The following is a 22,050-nucleotide window of genomic DNA, read 5'->3' on the forward strand; positions in this document are numbered from 1 at the left end:
AGAATTTGATACATTCATTTCCTATATTCTTAGTAATTCCTTCCTAAGCTTTTGGGTTTTACGTGGATTACAAATAAGTTTTAACAAAGAGATAGAGGGGCTGGCAAGTACTTACCTCAGCTCAGTACAGCCAATAGATACACAAAACAGAACAGAAAATTTACATTCCTAGCTTTCGGAACTTTGTTCCTTCGTCAGGGAGGAGAGGGGGGGAAAAAGGAAAAAGGGAAAGTGTATTCAGTTACTCACAACCCAGGTTATGAAGCAACAGGGCAAGGTAAACAGGGAAGGTAGTAAGGATGGAGGCATGGTCGTCAGAGGGAAGCCAAAGATATTCTACTGTAAGTACTGGGCCAGCTTCAAACTAAAGAGGATGCATACAGAAGTAAAGAGGTACATAGTATAAAGATAAACACAACTATGTAGGAAGAAAAGATGCGTAAATGGCTAAAGAGGAGAGGGAAAAAGAAGAAGACTGAAGAGTAAATGAGAGTGAGGTTGGTTAATGTAGGTTCAGTCCAGGGGGATGGCGGGATGAAAGGATGTGTTGGAGTGCAAGTTCCCATCTCTGCAGTTCCGAGGGACTGGTGTTGGGTGGGAGAAGCCAAATGGCACGTACAGTGTAGCAGGTTCCTAGGTCCCTATAATTATGCTGGAGGGCATGCTCTGCTACTGGGTATTGGACAACTCCTAGGCGGACAGTTCGTCTGTGCCCGTTCATGCGCTCAGCCAGTTTAGTTGTCGTCATACTGATGTAAAAGTCTGTGCAGTGCAGGCATGTCAGCTGATAAATGACGTGTTGTTTCACATGTGGCCCTGCCTTGAATTGTGTATGTTTTATCAGTAGCGGGGCTGGAGTAGGTGGTTGTGGGGGGGGGGATGCATGGGGCGGGTTTTGCAGCGGGGTTACAGGGGTAGGAACCGCTGGGTAGAGAAGGTGGTCTGGGAATATTGTAGGGTTTGACAAGGATGTTACGGAGGTTAGGGGGTGCAACGAAAGGCAACTCTGGGTAGTGTGGGGAGAATATTGTCAAGGGATGATCTCATTTCAGGGCTTGACTTGAGAAAGTCATATCCCTGGCGGAGTAATTTGTTGATGTATTCGAGGCCAGGATAATACTGGGTGACAAGGGGGATGCTTCTGTGTGGTCTGGGGGTAGGAACATTGTTGTTGGATGGGGAGGAATGTATTTCTTGGGAGATCTGTTTGTGGACAAGGACTGCAGGATAGTTGCGGGAGAGGAAAGCACTGGTCAGGTTATTGGTGTAATTGTTGAGGGATTCGTCACTGGAGCAGATACGTTTGCCATGAATACCTAGGCTGTAGGGAAGGGAGTGTTTGATGTGGAATGGATGGCATCTGTCAAAGTGAAGGTATGTTGTTTGTTTGTGGGTTTGATGTGGACAGAGGTCCACTCGCAATCCTTTCTGCAACACTCGCGATCTTTTTTTGAGCAACGTGTGTTCATTTCCCTTGATCTGGACATACTTGCTTGGTCTGGTCAACCTTTATCCGTACTTTTCTTATTTAGTGGTCTTCCTTTAGTATTGAACATTATCAACACATTTTCCTTTCTTTCTCGATCTTCCTTCCTTGTTTTATTCCTTCTTATTATTACTATTCTAACTTTAGTTATTTAATTTCCCTACCCACCAGTTACCCACTATATACCCTAATCCTATACCACGTTATTTACATTCAGTCCGGAAACATGCATTCACCCTAGCCAAACTGCAATCCCACATACTTTTCCTCCGGTCCTGCTTAACCTTTGGAATTACCCCTAAAGGACCTACCTTAAAAGTTCCCATATCTGGGTGCAATCCCTTCTTCCACCAGTCTCTCCTGGACTTCCAGAACCTTTAATCATTAGCCCTTACCCAACTTGTCCTGAATCTCTACAGTAATTTGTGTAACCACCACTCCCAACAGCTCCTATCTCTCTTCAAAGTCCTCCACCTCTCAAACCCCTGCTTGGAGAACACACTCAGGAACATCGCCCTAGAAGCCAGCTGTAAACTTGAGTTCCATGCCACACACCACCTGAAAAAAATTTCCACAGTGCTAGTGCAACACCTAAGAAGTGGGGTCCCTCTCCCTATCCCTCATAAACACCAACCACAACAGCACCTTCAACAGATCCCCCTCATAGCCAACAAACCTAGCCTGACCACCCTACTCAATCTCCCAATCCCAGCACATACCCCACACAGACAATATCTCAACTATTACCACAGTCAAATGCCACATATCACCAGTCCCAATTCAGTTCTAAACCTCTCATCCAGATCCCTCTCTCCTCCAGAGATATCTGTTCTATCAAAAGGCTTAACCTTCAGCCCCACGCTTAAATTCAACCACAATGCCCTGGTTAAACATCTCCTCTCATTCACCCGGAACCTCAACTGGAAATATCACTTCACCACCCAAACACAGCCCCCAAATACCAAACCCAGTGTTGAACCCTGTCTAGAAGAGTTCTGACCGCCTCCTCAAAGGGATCCTCCTCCCCTCCCCCAAAACCATCCCTTGCAGATATTTCAGGAATTCCTCACATCCAGTGTTGCCTCCCAGTCCTTCTTGAAGAACATCCCGACAACCCCCAACATCACCCCAGCTGAATCCCACGCCATTAAGGAGCTGAAAACAGATTGCTATATTGTCATCCTCCCAGCGGATAAAGGCTCCACAACTGTGGTACTTGACCATGTGGGGTATGTTACAGAAGGACTGCTTCAACTCTCCGACACCTCAACTTACAAAGCTGTTACCCAGGATCCCATTCCCTCTATCCAGACTGAGCTGCAGAAAATCCTAAAAACCCAAGGTCCCTCAAAAGGCCTCACAACGGCTTCCATAGACCTACTCACTCCACCTGAGTCACATACCCCTATTACCCAAAATCCACAAAGAGAACCATCCTGGCCGTCCCATTGTAACAGGCTTTAAAGCCCCAACAGAATGTATCTCAGCTCTGGTAGACCAACACCTCCAACCTATCACCCGCAGACTCCCATCCTACATCAAAGACACAAACCACTTCCTAGAACGCCTCAAATCCATTCCCACTCCCCTCCCACCTGAAACCTTTCTTGTCACCGTAGATGCTACATCCCTTTACACAAACATCCCACATACCTATGGTCTCTCTGACCTTGAGCACTACCTCTCCCAACACCCACCTGAAGATCTTCCAAAAACCTTGTTCCTTATCACACTTACCAACTTCATCCTGACCCATAATTACTTCACTTTTGAAGGCCAGACCTACAAGCAAATCAGGGGAACGGCAATGGGAACCAGGATGGCTCCGTCCTATGCCAACCTCTTCAAGGGCCGCATGGAGGAGGCTTTCCTGAAGACCCAACAGCTGCTTCCCCTGGCCTGGTATAGGTTTATAGATGACATCTTTGTGGTCTGGACTCATGGTGAAGAAACACTCCTTAATTTCCTCAATAACCTCAACTCCTTTTCGAGTCTGAATTTCACCTGGTCCTTCTCCAAAACCCATGCCACCTTCCTGGATGTTGACCTTCATCTTGTTGAAGCTCACATCCACACCTCTGTCCACATCAAACCCACAAACAAACAACAGTACCTTCACTTTGACGGCTGCCATCCATTCCACATCAAGCGCTCCCTTCCCTACAGCCTAGGTATTCGTAGCAAACGTATCTGCTCCAGTGACGAATCCCTCAACAATTACACCAATAACCTGACCAGTGCTTTCCTCTCCTGCAACTATCCTGCAGTCCTTGTCCACAAACAGATCTCCCAAGCAATACATTCCTCCCCGTCCAACAACAATGTTCCTACCCCCAGACCACACAGAAGCATCCCCCTTGTCACCCAATATTATCCTGGCCTCGAATACATCAACAAATTACTCTGCCAGGGAGTCAAGCCCTGAAATGAGATCATCCCTTGACAATATTCTCCCCACACCACCCAGAGTTGCCTTTCGTTGCCCCCCTAACCTCCATAACATCCTTGTCAAACCCTACAATATTCCCAGACCACCTTCTCTACCCAGCGGTTCGTACCCCTGTAACCCTGCTGCAAAACCTGTCCCATGCATCCCCCCCACAACCACCTACTCCAGCCCCGCTACTGGTAAAACACACACAATTCAAGGCAGAGCCACATGTGAAACAACACGTCATTTATCAGCTGACATGCCTGCACTGCACAGACTTTTACATCGGTATGACGACAACTAAACTGGCTGAGCGCATGAACGGGCACAGACGAACTGTCCGCCTAGGAGTTGTCCAATACCCAGTAGCAGAGCATGCCCTCCAGCATAATTATAGGGACCTAGGAACCTGCTACACTGAACGTGCCATTTGGCTTCTCCCACCCAACACCAGTCCCTCGGAACTGCGGAGATGGGAACTTGCACTCCAACACATCCTTTCATCCCGCCATCCCCCTGGACTGAACCTACATTAACCAACCTCACTCCCATTTACTCTTCAGTCTTCTCCTTTTTCCCTCTCCTCTTTAGCCATTTACGCATCTTTTCTTCCTACATAGTTGTGTTTATCTGTATACTATGTACCTCTTTACTTCTGTATACATCCTCTTTAGTTTGAAGCTGTCCCAGTTCTTACAGTAGAATATCTTTGGCTTCCCTCTGACGACCATGCCTCCATCCTTACTACCCTCCCTGTTTACCTTGCCCTGTTGCTTCATAACCTGGGTTGTGAGTAACTGGATCCACTTTCACTTCTTCCCTTTTTCCCCTCTCTCCTCCCTGATGAAGGAACAAAGTTCCGAAAGCTAGGAATGTAAATTTTCTGTTCTGTTTTGTGTATCTATTGGTTGTACTGAGCTGAGGTAAGTACTGGCCAGCCCCTCTATCTCTTTGTTAGTATTTGTTTCACATCTTTATATGAGATTTTCCATTAATCATTTACAAACAAGTTTATTGGCTGCAGACCAATTTAATCAAGAGCCAAGGGTGTCTTGCTTAATCTTATCAAGATCTGGGATGTTGCAATGTGAAGTAAGTAAAGTTGTATTGTCATAATAGCAGATTACAGACTGTGGTACACAATGGGGCAGATTGTTGATGGCCACAATGAAAAAGAAGGTGTCAAACACAGAGCCCTGTGAAATGCCTGTACCAGTTTTTACTGAAGTAAAATGTCTGTTTCTAATTGAGCCAAACTGTCTTCTGTTGTTCAGGTAGGATGAAAGTACTGCTAATATAGATTTTGTATACCATAATACGCCAGTTTTGCCGATAATATTTTGAAAGGAATGCGGTGAAGTGCTTTACTTCAGTCACATCATAAAATTATCTTATTTTCAAAAGCTGCTAAAGTCTGATGAACATTTTCCTGAACAGCTACAGTGGTATTTTTACCTGGTTGAAATCCCTACCGATTGCTGCAAAAAAGGTCATGCTTTTAAAAATAATTGGTTAATTGAATGTAAATGAGTCTCTAAAATGTTTTTGAGAGTATTGGCATGACAGAAACTGGTCAGTAGTTCTAGTGTAGGGTTATCATCCTTTTTTAATATGGGCATAATTTTTGAAAATTTTAGTGAATCTGGAAAAAACCCATTCTTCAAACCTTTAGTAAAAATTACACTTTGTGGTTTACATATCAAATGAAACTGTTCTTTTAACAACATAATTAGACATCTAATAGCAGCCCATTCTTTCGGAATCAGATAATTTAGAAACGGTTTTACAGACATGATTGGACATGATTTCATTCCAGTGAAACAAAGGTACTTCAGGCAGCAGGGAACCAAACATATCCCTTGCAGATGTCTCTGTGGCCTTAATTTTGTCTCAGAGTCCTCTGACTGATGTGACAAAGGTATCATTCAATTCTTGTAGATCAAGCAGAGTTTGACATATCTGACTGGAAGAATTATCTTGATTAATAACTTCCCGTGCTGCCTTACACTTACTTGAAATATCTTCTCAGTACCTTTCATGTGCTGCTTTTTGTGTTATATGAGCTTAGTTTTGTAATACTTTTTACTTTTAAGGTAAATTGTATTTCTTTGCTCAGCCCTTCAATCATCCTCACTTTTATACATCCAATACAGTATGAGAATGTTTTCTCTAATTTGGCAGCTATTTTGTAAACCAGTTATTTTTTGCATTTTTACATTTACCTGAGGAGCTAACTTTTATTAATAGGGAACATGAATACCATAAGTCTCCATGTTTTTAAAATTTAAAAAAGGTCACCAAAACCATTTTCATCTCTAGTTTTTCCTGCTTGACACTCATATAAAGAGTCCCACTTTGCATCCTGTAGCTAGACAGTAAATAACCTAATATACTCCTCTCTCTGACCTCTTACTCATGCCACCCTAAATTCATTGGAATACATTGGTTGCCTATGATAAAGTGTTAAATGCAGTGGATTATGATATGTGAAAACTCCACCAGCCAGGCTAGCTACATATTCCCCACTATGTAAATTGACAATAAGATAATCTAGACATGCATCATTATGAACAGGATACTTGCGTCTGCAATACAGGTTTAAGGATCTTAAAATATTGAAATGCACACAGATAACAACCTTTGTTTCAAACTTAAAAGTTTCTTAACCACTAATTAAAACTATTTAAAAAGTACATTTATATCTCCATTTGGAAATCTGTACAGGCTAACAACTATTATATTTTCTTCAGTCAGTGTTGTACAGGTAAACTCATCATTTATTTATGAACAGTGTGGTATCATGTCTAATTCTGAAAATTTTATACCATGCTTGATGTAAATTCCAGCACCACCATCTTTTTCTGTGTTTCCGACACATTATGTCATCTATGACGTATCCTTGAGGAGCAAAAGTGCCAACTTCATGTCCTGTTAACCAATGTTCTGATACACGTATCACATCTACATCCTTAATGCTACAAAAATCCTCTAATTCTGACAGTTTATTTCTTATACAACAGATATTGACTTGTACCAACATAAATATGTAATCACTCCTTTCTTGAAGTACCATGTATCTGCATTTAGCATATCCAAATTACACACACTTTTAAGCTGAAACTGCTGCAGTGTTTACTTCTGCTAAGACAGCATTTTCAGCATTGCACTTGGTCTTGGTAGAATTTACTGCTGTTTCTTCACATCGCATGCTAAATTCTAAAGCACGTCACTTTCGTCTTTCAAATATATAACTTGCTTAATACCTTGCTGAAGGTTTGATTCCATATGAGCCATATCTGAGATCTTATGACTAGCAAATACCTTTCCCAATCTCTTGATATGGAAATAATGTGCAGTATAAAATTGTTTCCTTTGTGTGATTATATCAATGTATATTGCATTTTTAAATTTCCTGCATGCATTTGTACAGCTTTATTCATCTTTTATACTTCCTTCTTCACACAGGACAATGGGGTACAGAAAAAAACTACCACATTCGTATTTCTGGATTTGTACAGTGTTCGTTTAAGGGAAAGCACGAAATCTTTTGCATCGCTTTTTTGCTACATCATTTGTTCCAGCAAGAAAGACAAGAAGTCTATACTATTTAACACTGAAATTTTTCATGACTGATGCAGTTGCTGTCATGAAATTTGTGTCTGGCTTTACCATGCTTCTAATCTCACATCTACAAATACATCACAATTCAAAATGTCAATTTTAGATGGACTTGTTGTTGGAAGATTACTGTTACTCCCTCTATAATCACTGCAGGTATCTGTGGCATCTTTTTCATATTTCCTACAACTGACATTTTTTTCTAATGAGAGAGTTTGATACCGCAGGAAAATTTTTAATAGTCTGTAAACAAATACTGTTCATATCGTGTTATGTTGGTTATTTTTCTGTGGAGAAATACTTTTCTGTCTCACCTTGTTTGCACTGTCTTTGATCTTGCAATGTTGCTCCACACTGTCCATAGTTTTTGCACAATCCATATTAGAAAGTATTTGAAAACAACTTTCATCCACTTAATTTTCATATACTATAGTCTTCAGCAGTTTTCACTTTGTTGTATGACACCTTTGCCCACTTTCTGAATTGTCTAGAATAACCTGCAGAAAATTCCCCAAGTTTTGCTTTGATAGTGACTTGATTTGTTTCTCTCTGAAGTTTTGAGATACCCATTTTTATTTCACCAATAAGAAGTCACAGACATGAAATACATTCTTTCAGCTTTGTGTTTCATCTTTACGCTTTGCATACATTTGCTCTTTCACAGCTCAGTTCATGAACTTTTGTTAGCCCTAGGCAGTCATGCAAACCTTTAGTCTTAAGACTTGACTTAATGACATACTCCTCTTTGATGTAAAAACACACATCTTTTTGAAGGAAATTCTTTTACATGTGCTTTCAAAACATGGCATAGATCAGACTATATGTTACATTGTTGTAGACATAGCATATTTGAAAATACCCTGTATCGTATAATTTTGAAGCTCAGAAGTAAAATGTTGTGCAGTTTCATGGACTGAAAGCTATAAACCACAGAAGAAAACATTGAAAAATATTTAAAAAGTACACACACACACACACACACACACACACACACACACACACTCACACTTAAAAAGGGAATGTTATAAATTTGTGGAAAAATTTCAGAAAAAAGTAGAAATGAAATGTAGCACCTATTTAGCTCCTTATGTAATTGCATGTGTGTGCATACGCTTTCCTTTAACATGTGTGTTTGAAAAATGTCACACTTGGCAGTCAGCATGCAATTATTCATCCTAGTTCAAGACAAAAGTGTACCTGACAAACCCTGGTCCCACCATTAGCTTTATAGAAATGTAATTAAAAAAAAGAGGCTCTGGCAATGTTCAAACTGCCTGCAATGTGGGCAATAAAGGGTAGTACGAACTCTGTGCTGTACCCGAACTGTCCCATTATCTCAGTGAGACAAAGCAATGCCATGGGGAACAGACATGCAGACTCACTAATGTTTGAGTCGTGTTTGTGCCAAATATTTCTTTTTATTTCCATTTAAAGGATCAAACTGTATCCAATTTACACCTCCATGATGCGGTATCTTGTGAATTTCTTTCATCTGCTGTTACCTGTATTTAAACATTAACGCATAACATGAACTTCTTACAGGCCACTTTGTTGCATCCATGACACAAATGAAAACAATGTTAAATAATAGTGGGTACAGGAATATTGTCTGTACAAAAAACACAATAGGTAGGCTACATTGGGTTGCACATTGTGTCATGCACAGTAGTTCCATTCTGTACATTTGATATCCAGGCTTATCTTCACAGAGTCAGTACATACACATACGAGCAACGTTCCCTTTAGAGATGATGTTCAAAGCAACCAAATTGCATTTGCAAACACTTCACCTCTCATTAGATTATACTTTTCTGAACCCTACGGAACACACCTGCATCCACCATTGCCAAAATGGTTTGCAAGCAAGCTATTAGATCATGTACATCCATGAATGGAAAACTATACTTAATCCTTTAAGAGCCGGCTGGGGTGGCCGAGCGGTTCTAGGTGCTTCAGTCTGGAACCGCGCGACTGCTACGGTCGCAGGTTCGAATCCTGCTTTGGGCATGGATGTGTGTGATGCCCTTAGGTTAGTTGGGTTTAAGTAGTTCTAAGTTCTAGGGGACTGATGACTTCAGCTGTTAAGTCCCATAGTGCTCAGAGCCATTTGAACCATTTTTAACCTTTAAGTGTCCTCATAAGTAGAAATCTAGTTGTTTAAAGTCCAGAGAACATGGAGGCCAGAACATTTGACCCAATCCATTTCCCTGGAAATGCTTCACTTAAATAGCTACACACATCCATTCCAAAGGGTGGCTGTGCACCATCATACTGAAACCATAACTGTTGCCGAATGCCCAGAGTAACATTTTCTAATGTGTCAGGCAAATTATTGCAAAGAAACATATGATACTGGGTGCATTCAAATTGTCTGGCATTAGGTAAAGGTCCAAAAGCACTCCTCCCAAGGTTCCAACTCACAGGTTTTTGCCAAAGCGTGGCTGGATGCCACATTCATGGGTGACATGTGGGTTGTGTTCTGACAAATAATGACTGTTGCAGAGGTTGAAAATACCTTCATGATTGAAGCTAGATTTGTCAGTCCATATCACGTTATTTATAAAATTTCCATTATCTTCCACTTGGTGCAAAAGCCGTTCACAAAACTGTATTTGTACAATGTGGTCTTCTGGCTGCTGGTGTTGAGTTAATGTGTAACAAAATGGATGCAGCCATTCATCATGAAACACTGGAACAACCAGTCTGTGGGATATCTAGAACTGCCTTGCAATATCACAGGTACTTCACTGAAGTGATTAGTGAACAGTTTCAGAAATTACACCCTCTGTTTGTAGAGCATGTCTAGTCCTTGGATGAGCTGTGTCCATTACTTATGGACAAAGATTACTGGTTTCCCAGAGGCATTGCTCCATGTGACAAAAAACATTCTTATCGGGATGGCACCTTTCAGGGTACTGTGCAGCACACTTATAAGCAGCAGCCACAGCTTAGTTTTCAGATGTAGTCAGCACCAAAAGCATAGTGACATGTTCATAATTTGTGTATTCCATAGGTAAACTGCCCTACATGAACTTGAGAGGACTAGTTATGATTGGGCACTGCGCAGTTCATAGACACATGCAAACAGTTTAATGGATCCTACTGTCATGTGATAGGTTATTGTCATATGACAGAATGCAATCTATTCAGTGAGCTACAATGGCTGTAAAGTTGTGAGGGTTGACACACGGTTCTCTGTACATTCCAGTGCATGATGTGACAGTATTACCAGCTTCTCATTTTTATACATGTGTTTTCAAAATGCAACTGGTCTGATTTTGCTAGATAAACTTTTGTCTTGAGTCTGAATGAGGAATCTCATGCTGACAAAGGGCGGCATTTTTTCTTCACCCTGTATGCATATGTAGCCATTCAACTCTGTTCATTGATGAGTCACGAATGTTTCAATCAAATGATTGTATATGACATGCAATGTAACAATTAAAAAAAAAAAAAAGACTGCCTGAACACACCATGAAGGCCCAACGGTACTAACCGGCTGGCATGTCGTCCTCAGCCCATGGGCATCACTGGATGTGGATACGAAGTGGCATGTGGTCAGTACACCGCTCTCCTGGCTGTATGTCAGTTTACAAGACTGGAGCTGCTACTTCTCAATCAAGTAGCTCCTCAGTTATGTGACAATAAAGATTCTAGTCAAGGCCATTCAGTTCAATTCTATTCTATTTTACAACTAACTAGTAGGACTTCTTCAGTTGCATATCACATCTCTAGTAGGAGTCATAGTGAGAAGTGATTCTGGACCTGAATTCTTCCACAGTTGCAGCGAATGTCTGCCCCAGCTAGCAGCAGACCCCATTTCACCATATCAGTGTTGCATCTAGAAGTCACTATCCTGATGCAGTTCAGGGTTCTTCATATGGCATATGGCTGATTCTTTTCAGGGCCTGGCTCTTCGTTAGCTGGGACATCTTATCTACCTCATTATTTTCACCATCTGACAATTTCAGTTGTTGCAGATGACTTTGAGGATGTGGTTACCCATGAAGAAACTTTTCATGTATTTTATGTGTCTTGATGATGGTATGTGTTCATAAAGCATATGACTAGAAACTCTGTCCTGTTTGCTCTTCTCCATATTTGTGTTACCTCTTGTAAGATATGAGGTGGAGCTGTCCATAGTAGTGGATAGAGTTTGTGGACTGAGGTTGGATTGAAGAATCGATTCACTATACATCGTGTGATCAACAGATATGATGAATAATTTTATCAGCGAGAAAGTAAGAAGGCTATATGAAATTTTGTTTAATCTTCCTCAAACTACTGTCCTGAGACAGCAGTGCACTGAATACAATGATCAGGCTATTGGACAAGTTACACTGAATGGCTGTAGCATCAGTAGCTGCTGCTGCACCACAGTGTGTGACATACTCTGCTGCAGATACCCACAAAGCCTGGGCTGCTGCGCTGAGTGCGTAAGAATTCACGCTTGATGTTTTGCTTGTCAGTTTACAAAGGATATTATGCTGGGCAAGCCAGTATTGTTGGTTTGGGTGGTTTAGCGAGATCATGGGTCCATCAGATTAGGAAGGGATGGGGAAGGAAATTGACTGTGGTCTTTCAAAGGAACCATCCCGACATTTGCCAAAAGTGATTTAGGGACATCGTGGAAAACCTATATCAGGATGGCCAGATGTGGGTTTGAACCAATGTCCTCATCAGTATTTTTCCCAAGTACTTCTGTGTTGGACAAGTTTCAAGATTGTCTTCTCTCCATTCTAACTCATGTGCTCATTTCACTAGTTGTTTAAGTAGAAAAGAGGTGCCTGTATCTTTATGGGGTCTGGTTTGATGTAGGTGGCTACAAAGTATCATGATACACACATCAGCAGAAGTTTGGCATCAGTCCTTTGTTTTGAAATCTATGTCACACAAAACAAAAATTGGCTCTGTCTCATGCGCATGTATACAGTTGTGGTGTGTCCAGAACACAAAAGACAAGGATTTGTGTAACAGCAAAATAATTTGTTTCCATGGAGGGTTTTTCATAGCACTCCTGAAAAATGTCAGTATGTGGAGGAATGTCCCCTTGCTCGGTTGCAGACTTGAATCTCTCATGGCATAACATCAATGAAATAGTCCAAATTGTCCAACTCTACAGTGGGATTCTGCATAAATGATCATTGTCAGCATCCACAAACAGTTCATTTCAGTCGATCCCACACAAAGTTTACTGTTTCATGTCTGACGAACAGGCAGGCTACGCCATTCTGTTCTGAAGGAACACATTCATGAGAACATTATCATGCAAATTATCATCTGTATATGTAAACTCAATCCACAAGCCCTGCTGGAGTAATTGGTACTGACCAACCGGGAACTCATCCTCTGCCAATGGGGACATTGAATGAAGTATGGGCAGGGGGGGAGGGGGGGCATGGGGTCGCCATACTGCTCTTCCAGCCGTTATCAGTGTTCGTGACCTGAAGCCATTACTACTCAATCAAGTACCTCTTCAGTTGGCATCAGAAGGCTAAGTGCACTCTGTTCCCACCAAGGAAAAATCCCTGGCAGTAACTGAAATCAAACTCAGGTCCTTCGCATGTCAATTAGCTTTTCTGACCACTCAGCTGTGGAGGCAGATGCGAGTTGTCACCCATCAAGATCAAACTATTCATGATACTGTTCCACTATTTGCTGCAGAATCACATCCCTGTACCATAGAGCAGGGAGATTGGCCTCGACAACCATGAGAGGTGTACGGTTGCCCCCCAGAAAATCACGTCACATCACATCACCTCTGCCACCACCACCACCACCACCACCACCACCACCTCTCCTCCTTTCACATGTGGAACACAGTTTTGGAGGTATTTGATATTACTGGATTGTCTCTAGACGTGTTGTCTGTGATTATGAGGGTGCAGACAGATCGGAGTTTCATCTGTAAAAAACACCTGACACCAGTCCTTGCGCATCCATTCTGCATGATTTCTTGCCCACCTGTAACACGGTACATGGTGATGTGGTGTACAGTGTGATGCTCACAATGGATACCAGGATTGGAGATTCACATCATCCAATTGTCTCCTAATAGTTTGATATGGTACATAATGTCCTGTAGCCTCTCTGAACAGTGAAATCAGTTCTGGACCACTAGGCCCATGGTTTCTTTCATTTGACTCAAAAGTCATAGATATTGATCATCCACTGCATTTCCTGGACGTGGACAACCTGTGTGGTGTAGGTCTGTAACATAACTTGTCAATTGGAACTGATTCCATGTCTGCTGCACATCAGTTTGGCTCTGGTACACATTGAGCAACTTCCCTCTTTGACAAGCCTTCTGCACTCAACGTGCCAATGTGGACCTGATCATTGATCATAATTGTCCTTCATGGCATGATGGATGTTCACTTGACTGTTCCACAGATATCTCTGATGTGCTTCGTTTCAGCTGAAATGCTGCAGTCCACACACAGGTAACAGTGTGTATGTTTAAAAACAATTTGAGGGGTGATCATCTAATTGCTGCTGTAACAGTCAAAACAGCAACACACATGTACAGCATATTGTACTGATACAAAACTTTTGTTAATGTGTTTAGTTTCTTCAAATTGTTTGTTAGCTGCTCTTCATCGTAGGCAAAAGGAAACTGTTGTGCTATCATTGAAATGTCACCCATGTAAGTGAATCACTTGATATGGTTTGGTGTAGGTTGGTCATGTGTGTATACAGGCTGTAAACAGTAACTATAAAACAAAAAAAGGTTGATTATGGAAAATAATTTATGTAGTTGCAAATTTTTCTGCAGTGATAGGAGGGAGGACCATGAACAACATTCAAAAAATCCTGACCAGTGGAGGGTGATTGTAGGGGTGTGTTTTGTGACACTACTGGACTTTAACCTCAGTGGCATGTTTGATTGAAGCAAAAGTTCGAGTAGTTTATGAGCATTTAATTGAAGAGACATACATTTACAGCAAACCTTAAAATCCTGAAAATAAAGCCTAAAAGCAAAATATTCTTTATTTTCAAGAAATAACAATAACTTCATGACTGTTTTTTAACTAATGCATTCACCATGCTGACTCTGCAGAACAGCAAACATATGGTATTTTTTCTTTACAGACGAGATGGTCCTTAATACATACAAGAAGACAATATTTACATTTTTCAAGACTGAAATAACTGAATAAAATAGTCTACTAACATTATAAGAAAGGCAGTTACCACGTTAATTACTGTTGGCCACTAGTTGGCTCAGCAAAATGACCAACTTTAACACCTTTCTTTAAAGTTTTTAGCAAAGTCTTTAGCAAATAGTTTAAACAGTTATTTATTTGTCAATGGTCAAGTAGCACTTCTTGACAGAACAGAGACAAGGCCCACAATACAACTGTTATTTCAGACTGAGCAGTTCATTGACACATCAAAGACACATTAACTTAGAACAATTATTAAACAAGTCAGGCACTAAAATAGCCCACTTCCACTTCCGTTTTCTGTAGCCAAGTCTGGCAGTGGGGCATCAATCACACAATTCAAGCACCCATCCCACAATTTCTGCTTATACCTCAATTTGACAGTTCACCTTCCTTTTTTCATGCATTCAGACAGGGCCTAGGACTATTTGCATGGATTCTTGGGAAGATTCTGTGATAATGACCACACTGGATTCTTTGCAGAGGGGAGTGGACTTCACTGCACCTTGCACCAACCTTCACAAGTTGTAAACGGACACCGTTCAGGCAAGCACTCCAATGTTGACTTTATTGGCCATGCTGTAGCTGTGTTGTCCAGTCCATATCACTGCCAGGCTGCAGCCACCCTGACTGACCATTCACGAGAAACTGTTCCCACAGCTGTGCGTACATGACTGTCTGAGACAACACACACACTCTGTCCATGCTACTACCAGGCAAAGACCTTCACCAACATCATAGAGCCACTCTATGAAAATAGTGCAGGTCACTTTTGAGCATTTTTCTTGAGTAACTCAAAAACTGCAGTCTCTAATGAAAACATATCTCAGTACATAATTAAACTACATTCAATTTTTTATGAAAAAGTTCCAATTCATTTTTTCTGGGACTAATAGAAGGTGCAACGAGAGCAAGAAAATATTGAAAATCTCATGTGACATACATGCATTGTATCTTATGTGGTTTTCCTAGACCAGATGGAGGTAGTTTCCCAGACGTGATAGACTGAAAATGTCACATATAAAATTATTAATCTCAACTTCCTCTGCGCCACTGTGGTACATTGTAAACAGTTATCATTTACACCCTGTATACTGCACAGCAGTGGTGCTAAGGCACTTCCCTGAGGAAATTCGTTCTTCTTGTGTCTCCACATACTTTTGTTTTCCTGACAGGCATGCATAAAACTGCCTATCATGAAGGGTAGTTCAAATTAGTAATGTCAGCTACAATGTCTCATCATACGCTACTGTTTTTGTAACAGTTACCAGTATACAGCTCGTGGTATGCACCAGACACATCAATAAAATATACCTCTGTTATCTTCTTTGTGGGATGAATCATGATGGCCCTTTTTAAATTTTTATCATTTGTAAATTAGAGATTACAATGACAGTCAGTTAACTGATTTTACAAAATATTTTTTCTTTTGTTGTTAATTAAAAACAAAAGTGAAACCCATAATAAACAGTATTAACATACTTTCTATATAAAATAAGCAAATCACAGAGAATTCAGAGGTTTTTTGTGTTTGTTTCTCACTTTGTCATTAACTATGTAATGACATATCTTGTGTAAAAATATTAGAACTACATAACCTGGGCACCTGAATATTCTGTAAATAATTTTAGGAATCAAAATTAACACTTCTATCATTTCTTATCTTCTGAGATACTCAAACATCACTAGTGCTTTTAATATGATTGACGTAGTTTTTCACACAGCACTCAAAACCTCTTGGAAAGAGTGGTTCAGTTATGGAACTAATTGTTAAGGTTAACAGCAAAATTTTCTCAGAAATAGCTAGATATAGCATTCTATTTTGTTTAATAAATAAATGAAATGCCATAGATTAGTTACAACATTTAGTTTCTCCAAATGGTAGAACAGTGACTTACACCTTAGACAGTTATGATTTTAAACCCCCCATTTGTTCACTGTGTAGCTGAAGCACTCCATTACACCCAGAGTTTACAAGTGAAACAGTTTATGGAAATAGGAGCAATCTGTGAGATGAACCAGTTATTAAAAGACAAGGAAGTGTGATGATTTCAGCATTTGATGCAAACTGGCAGACAATTTCCCACGATGTGCAACAGGTTTCAGTAGAGAGTTCATATTATCAATACATTTAAAGGAATATACATGTGATTCATTGAACATCAAATCGTGGCACATTATATCAACAGGTTTTTAAATTCTTGGTGATTTGTAGACATGGATTACAAAATCACAAAGTATTTCCCCACACCCCAGCCATCCCAATATCACTTGTGTGAGGGCAGTTTGAAGAGTTCATGGAATCACCACCAGATGTCAGCACTGCCACAACAAGGTACCCACAAAATAATAGGCCATCCTTTATGAGTAAACAGGTGATGTGTGAAGTGCTGTGGTTGGAGATCTGTGGTGATTTGTGAAGGTGAAAAAATCAATATTTGAGCAGTGTTTAAGTATTTCATAAAGAACAGTATGTGAGCAAAAGATATTCTTACTGAAAAATTTTTTATTTGCGGTGATCTGCAGCTTCCAGATGTTTAATAAAAGTAAACACTACCCATAGTAAGCTGTAATGTGATTTTTATTTAATCGTGCGATTAGTTAATTTTGACTACTTGTCATTGTCAAGCACCTGTAAAATCAGCATGGAAAAGCATTACATTTTCTGCATACATCACCATGTATAAATAACGCTTTACACACATTATATTAAGATAAAATGTTACTGCAGTTATAACGTGGTTGTAAGAAATTTGTGCAGTAATGTCTAATGTGAGGCGTGTAAAGTGTTATTTGTACCTGGCGATGTATGTAAACAATGTAGTGCTTTTCCATGTTGGTTTTACTGGTGCTTGACAACGACAAGTAGTAAAAATTAGCTAATCACACGATTAAATAAAAATCACATTAGAGTCTACTACAGACTGTGTTTACATTTATTAAAATCTTACTGATTTTCACAGAACACACTTCAGTTGTTCCCACTTCAGTTGGACAAACAAGTTTAAAATGGTCAGAACAGCTTAGATGATGATCCATTTAGTGCTCAGTCAAGATTTGTCACCACCACAGAAATTACTGCAAAAATACATAAAATGGTCATGGAGGATCACCAACTGAAAATATGAGAAATTTCTGAAGCTGTAAGGATTAGGAATGTCATCTGAACATACATAACACATTTTAACAGTCAAATTGGATAAGAGAAAATTATGTGGGGTGAGGGACATGTCTCCCCAGTGATGATGCCCATTGTTTTACAAGACCACAAAACTTGCCCATCATGCCTGGCAGAGTGTTGCCAACAGTTTGATAGATGGAACTGTTTACAAAATATTCAGGATATGCAAGATACATGGTTCATAGTGTTTATTATTTATACACACATCTTAAAATAAAAAATCACATTTTCCAAGATTTTGTTAAATTCACAGATGGAGTGTGTAAGACAGTTCGTTCTCCAAGCTTATATTCTAAATATGGCATCCCAAATATGTGTTGTTCATTAGGCTCTTTTGTCTAAAAAAGAAGTTGAACTTATGCAGTATTCTGTAACTACTTCAAATAACACAAAAATAAGGCATATTTTCCTTAACATATAATTCTGTAAGAAAAAACTAAAGTATTCATGTTATAAATGTGTTCTTTATCTTTATATCTAAGTGCTGTGGTGCAGTTAATAGACCTACAGGAGAACTGTCGACAGCAGGATAAGCTGCTTAGGAATCCACTGCGCAAAATTTGATAGTTCTAGCAGAGAAAAACTGAAGTTGTATACAGGGTGATTTTTTTTTCTTTTTTTTCCACCGTGTACAAATTCTAGGGATTGTTCAGTGTGAGGATAAAGAACAAAAAAGGTCTAATGAACGTATGTCTGGGATTGCATGGTTTCCATGCTAGAGATCATTTATTCAATCATACTTTGTTACAGAGACTGCAGTCTAAAATGCACTGTACCATGCAACCACAGTTACAGTCTGCATGGTTTCCTCTTAGAGGGTGGACTGTTCCTCATACACCATGCTGTAGTGCGCTCTCCAGCCGTAGCAGTTGGTAATGTTGTGTCCGATTCACTTCTCATGCTGACTCACCTTATAGTGGGTGTGATACAGCATTGTAGACAATGGTTCTGTATTCAAATTGAGTGCTTGTCAACATGGTGGTTACTTATGGAAAGGCAAGTGGCAACGGGCAGCAAGGTTGTATCAGGAGTTCTATCTCCACTGACAACAACGACAGAATTCAATGTTTGCAACATTGTTTCACTGTTTGTCTGAGGCAGGGTCGTTTCAGGAAGCAGGAACTCATGAAGGACGTACCCAAAACGCTTGGACACCAGACTTGGAGGAAAATGTGATTAACACTGTGGAAGGCAACGGCTGCATCAGTGCTGGGCAGTTAGTCCACCAGTACAGGGTAAGCCAGATGACCGTGTGGAACATTCTTCATGACAATTGTTACTACCCTTATCATTTACAGCGTGTGAAGGGCTTAGACTTTCCACATCGGTAGCAGTTTCACACCGGTTTCTTCAGCAGTCAACCATGAATGCATGATTTGCATCATCCATTCTATCCATAGATGAAGTCATCTTTACGCAGAGTGATAACTTCAACTTTCATAACAGTCATCTGTGGGATAGTTTGAGGAACTCCCGTGGATAGTGACAGTGAATCTTCAGATTCAGTGTAGTTGGAATGTGTGGGCCGGGATAATAGGTGGCCATGTTTTGGAACCAGCTTTCCTTCTCCATCACCTAACAGGCTGAAATTATTGGTGTTTCTTGCAGGTGAATTTGCCTCCCTTGCTGGAAGAAGGGTATGTGGCTGCTACATTATGGTGCTCCAGCCCACTTCACCATTTTCATCCGGATGCATCTCAATCGTGTCTTCCCTGGTCAATGGACTGAATGAGGGGATCCAGTTCTTTGGCCTGCTTGTTCACCAGATCTTGATCTGTGTGATTTCTGGTTATGGGGCCATCTCAAAAGTATCATGTATGCAGAGCCCATTCCTGATGTACAGACACTGGAGCAGCATATACATGCTGCCTTAGACACTGTTTGGATGCAGCCTGGCCGATGTGAATGTATGAGACAGAAGTGGCTGCATGGTGTAGTGCGTATTACACCACAGTTTCTGTAACAATGTATAACTGAATAAATGGTCACTAGCATGAAAACAATGCATTTTCAGACATAAATTCATTAGAACTTTTTTGTTCCCTATGCTCTAATTGATCAATCCCTAGAGTTTGTACATGGTGGAAAATATCACCCTGTATAAATATGTACTAGCTGTGAGAATTTTTAAACCTTTATGACACAAATCAGAAATATAATTGTGAATGTAATTGCTGGTCTGAAAAAGAGGAATTTAAAAAACCTAACAGTCATGACTACCTTCTGTGTTCCTGTCTATCACTCCTCACTTTGTGTGGAAACACGCTAACAGTTGCACATCTGTGGTTATTAACATTCCAGCCACAGCCATGACTTCTATTAATGTGGCAGCTATTTGTGTGTGTGTGTGTGTGTGTGTGTGTGTGTGTGTGTGTGTGAGTAAAGTAGGATATTTTATTATGTATGACAACATACTTTTATTAGTTATTTAAAACAGTGTGACACTGAAATTAACCTAATTATAATAATATTGTAGCTTACATCATTTTCTTTTGCCTAGATTATTCTGTTAAGTCGGGAAGTGGAACTTGTGGCAAAGATGCCTGCGAGTCCAATTTGTCTGAAGGCACTATAGAAACTACTGTGACAATATCTCCTTCAGATTCTCATGCAGAGTCTTCATGTAAGTTTAAAACATTTATTTCTATTGTTTAAAAAACTGGTTACGTGAAACAAAAAGTTGGAGACTTTGTTAGCCACTCTGTAGATATTCATGTGTTGTTTTACTTATATGCTTTATTGTGTGATTAAGCAGTAAATTCCTCTATGAATTTAAAAGGGAAAGTAACATACTGCAGCTTCATATAATTTCAATGAAAGTCATATGATATGAAAATATTTCACTTCTTGGACAAAAAAATACACCTGCTTTCTTCAACTACAATATAGCCCAGTTTTATTGACTCCCTTTTTCTTTTAGACCCAACAAAGTAAACAATATTTACTACTGTTGCTTTACTATCACTTGTGTTCGGGCATTGCCAGTGTCAAAATACTTAGGCACTTTTCGAATTCAGTGAATTGTGTCAAAATCTGTGAATTATGTGTTGAAATAATTTTGTTACTTTTTAACATAAGCACTGTAAATTTATTTTTTATACACAATGGCAGAAAAATTGATGTGAAAACCAACTGCTATTTCACTTAAAAGAAGAGGCACCTGCTGACGGGAGTTGCTGAAAAACAGAGGTTAAAAATGGAAATCTGTAAAAATTCGGGCATTGTAACTGTAGATTGTCAGCAATAATTAAAAACAGAGATCCAATTACAACAATGTTTGAGTGCAGTATGTTCAAACCAGAGAGAAAGCATATGAGAACAGCTAAACATGTGGTTTGCTTGGTTCAGGCAAGGTATATCTCAGTGTTACCATATTGGTACTGGAAAGACCTAGTGAATTTGCAAAACAAATGAGTGTTGCATTCCCTTATCTTGGATCACCAATTTTATGAGAAAAGTGTAAAGTCACAATTATTGTCAATAATTGTGCAGTATAACTTGATGTTAAATTAAAATAATTTGTATAATACAGCCAACTGCTTGCACCAAGATTTAACTTTACCTGGTTTTGACACTGACTACGGGTGTCTTTATCAGAAAATCCAAAACAATTACATGTAGTGACAGCTGAACAAATTTATAAGCAAAATGCTCTCATCATATAAAATAACTTCTTAAAATCATATTTAAAGCCATATAAAAATTATGGATATTGGAACTGACATAACAGTGGTACTTGTCAGTAAAGATTATAGATAGATACATGACATAGCACACTGTACATGGATAAGGGCTGTAAGAGGAAACAGGCACTGTGCCTAATTCCTCTTAAAGCTCACTGACAACACAGTACTTCCAGCTTCCTTTTACACTGGTGGGTCTGCCTCTCGTGACATCTGGTGGGCAGTTTGCATTACATAGGGGTTCCAGATATTTTTTGTCATATATTGTATCTAGCTACTACACAGAGGACCTGTGTTTGATCCCCAGTATAACCAGAGATTTTTCTGTACTAGGAGGACTGGAACATCAGTAGAGGATGTAAATTAACCATCTTTCAGCTGTCAGTTATCAACCTTATTTTATTGGGAAACCAGTTTCAGCATTTTACTATGCCATCTTCAGGCCCTTGACAGACATGTAGAAATAATCTACCTCGCTTGTGATT

The 22,050-nt window shown here is 39.9% G+C and overlaps 1 protein-coding gene across 5 annotated transcripts in view; it reads left to right on the forward strand.

Moving 5' to 3' along the window:
* LOC126471009 (bone morphogenetic protein receptor type-2) overlaps nucleotides 1-22,050 on the forward strand; it is a 378,855-nt gene that overhangs the window by 351,227 nt on the left and 5,578 nt on the right. For all 5 annotated transcript variants that reach the window (XM_050099064.1, XM_050099067.1, XM_050099068.1 and 2 more), the window contains one exon: nucleotides 20,383-20,505. In XM_050099064.1, the coding sequence (XP_049955021.1) occupies nucleotides 20,383-20,505 (123 nt within the window). The remainder of the gene's footprint in view (nucleotides 1-20,382; nucleotides 20,506-22,050) is intronic.

The sequence above is a fragment of the Schistocerca serialis genome, chromosome 3, assembly GCF_023864345.2.
Source record: "Schistocerca serialis cubense isolate TAMUIC-IGC-003099 chromosome 3, iqSchSeri2.2, whole genome shotgun sequence".
Taxonomy (NCBI): domain Eukaryota; kingdom Metazoa; phylum Arthropoda; class Insecta; order Orthoptera; family Acrididae; genus Schistocerca; species Schistocerca serialis.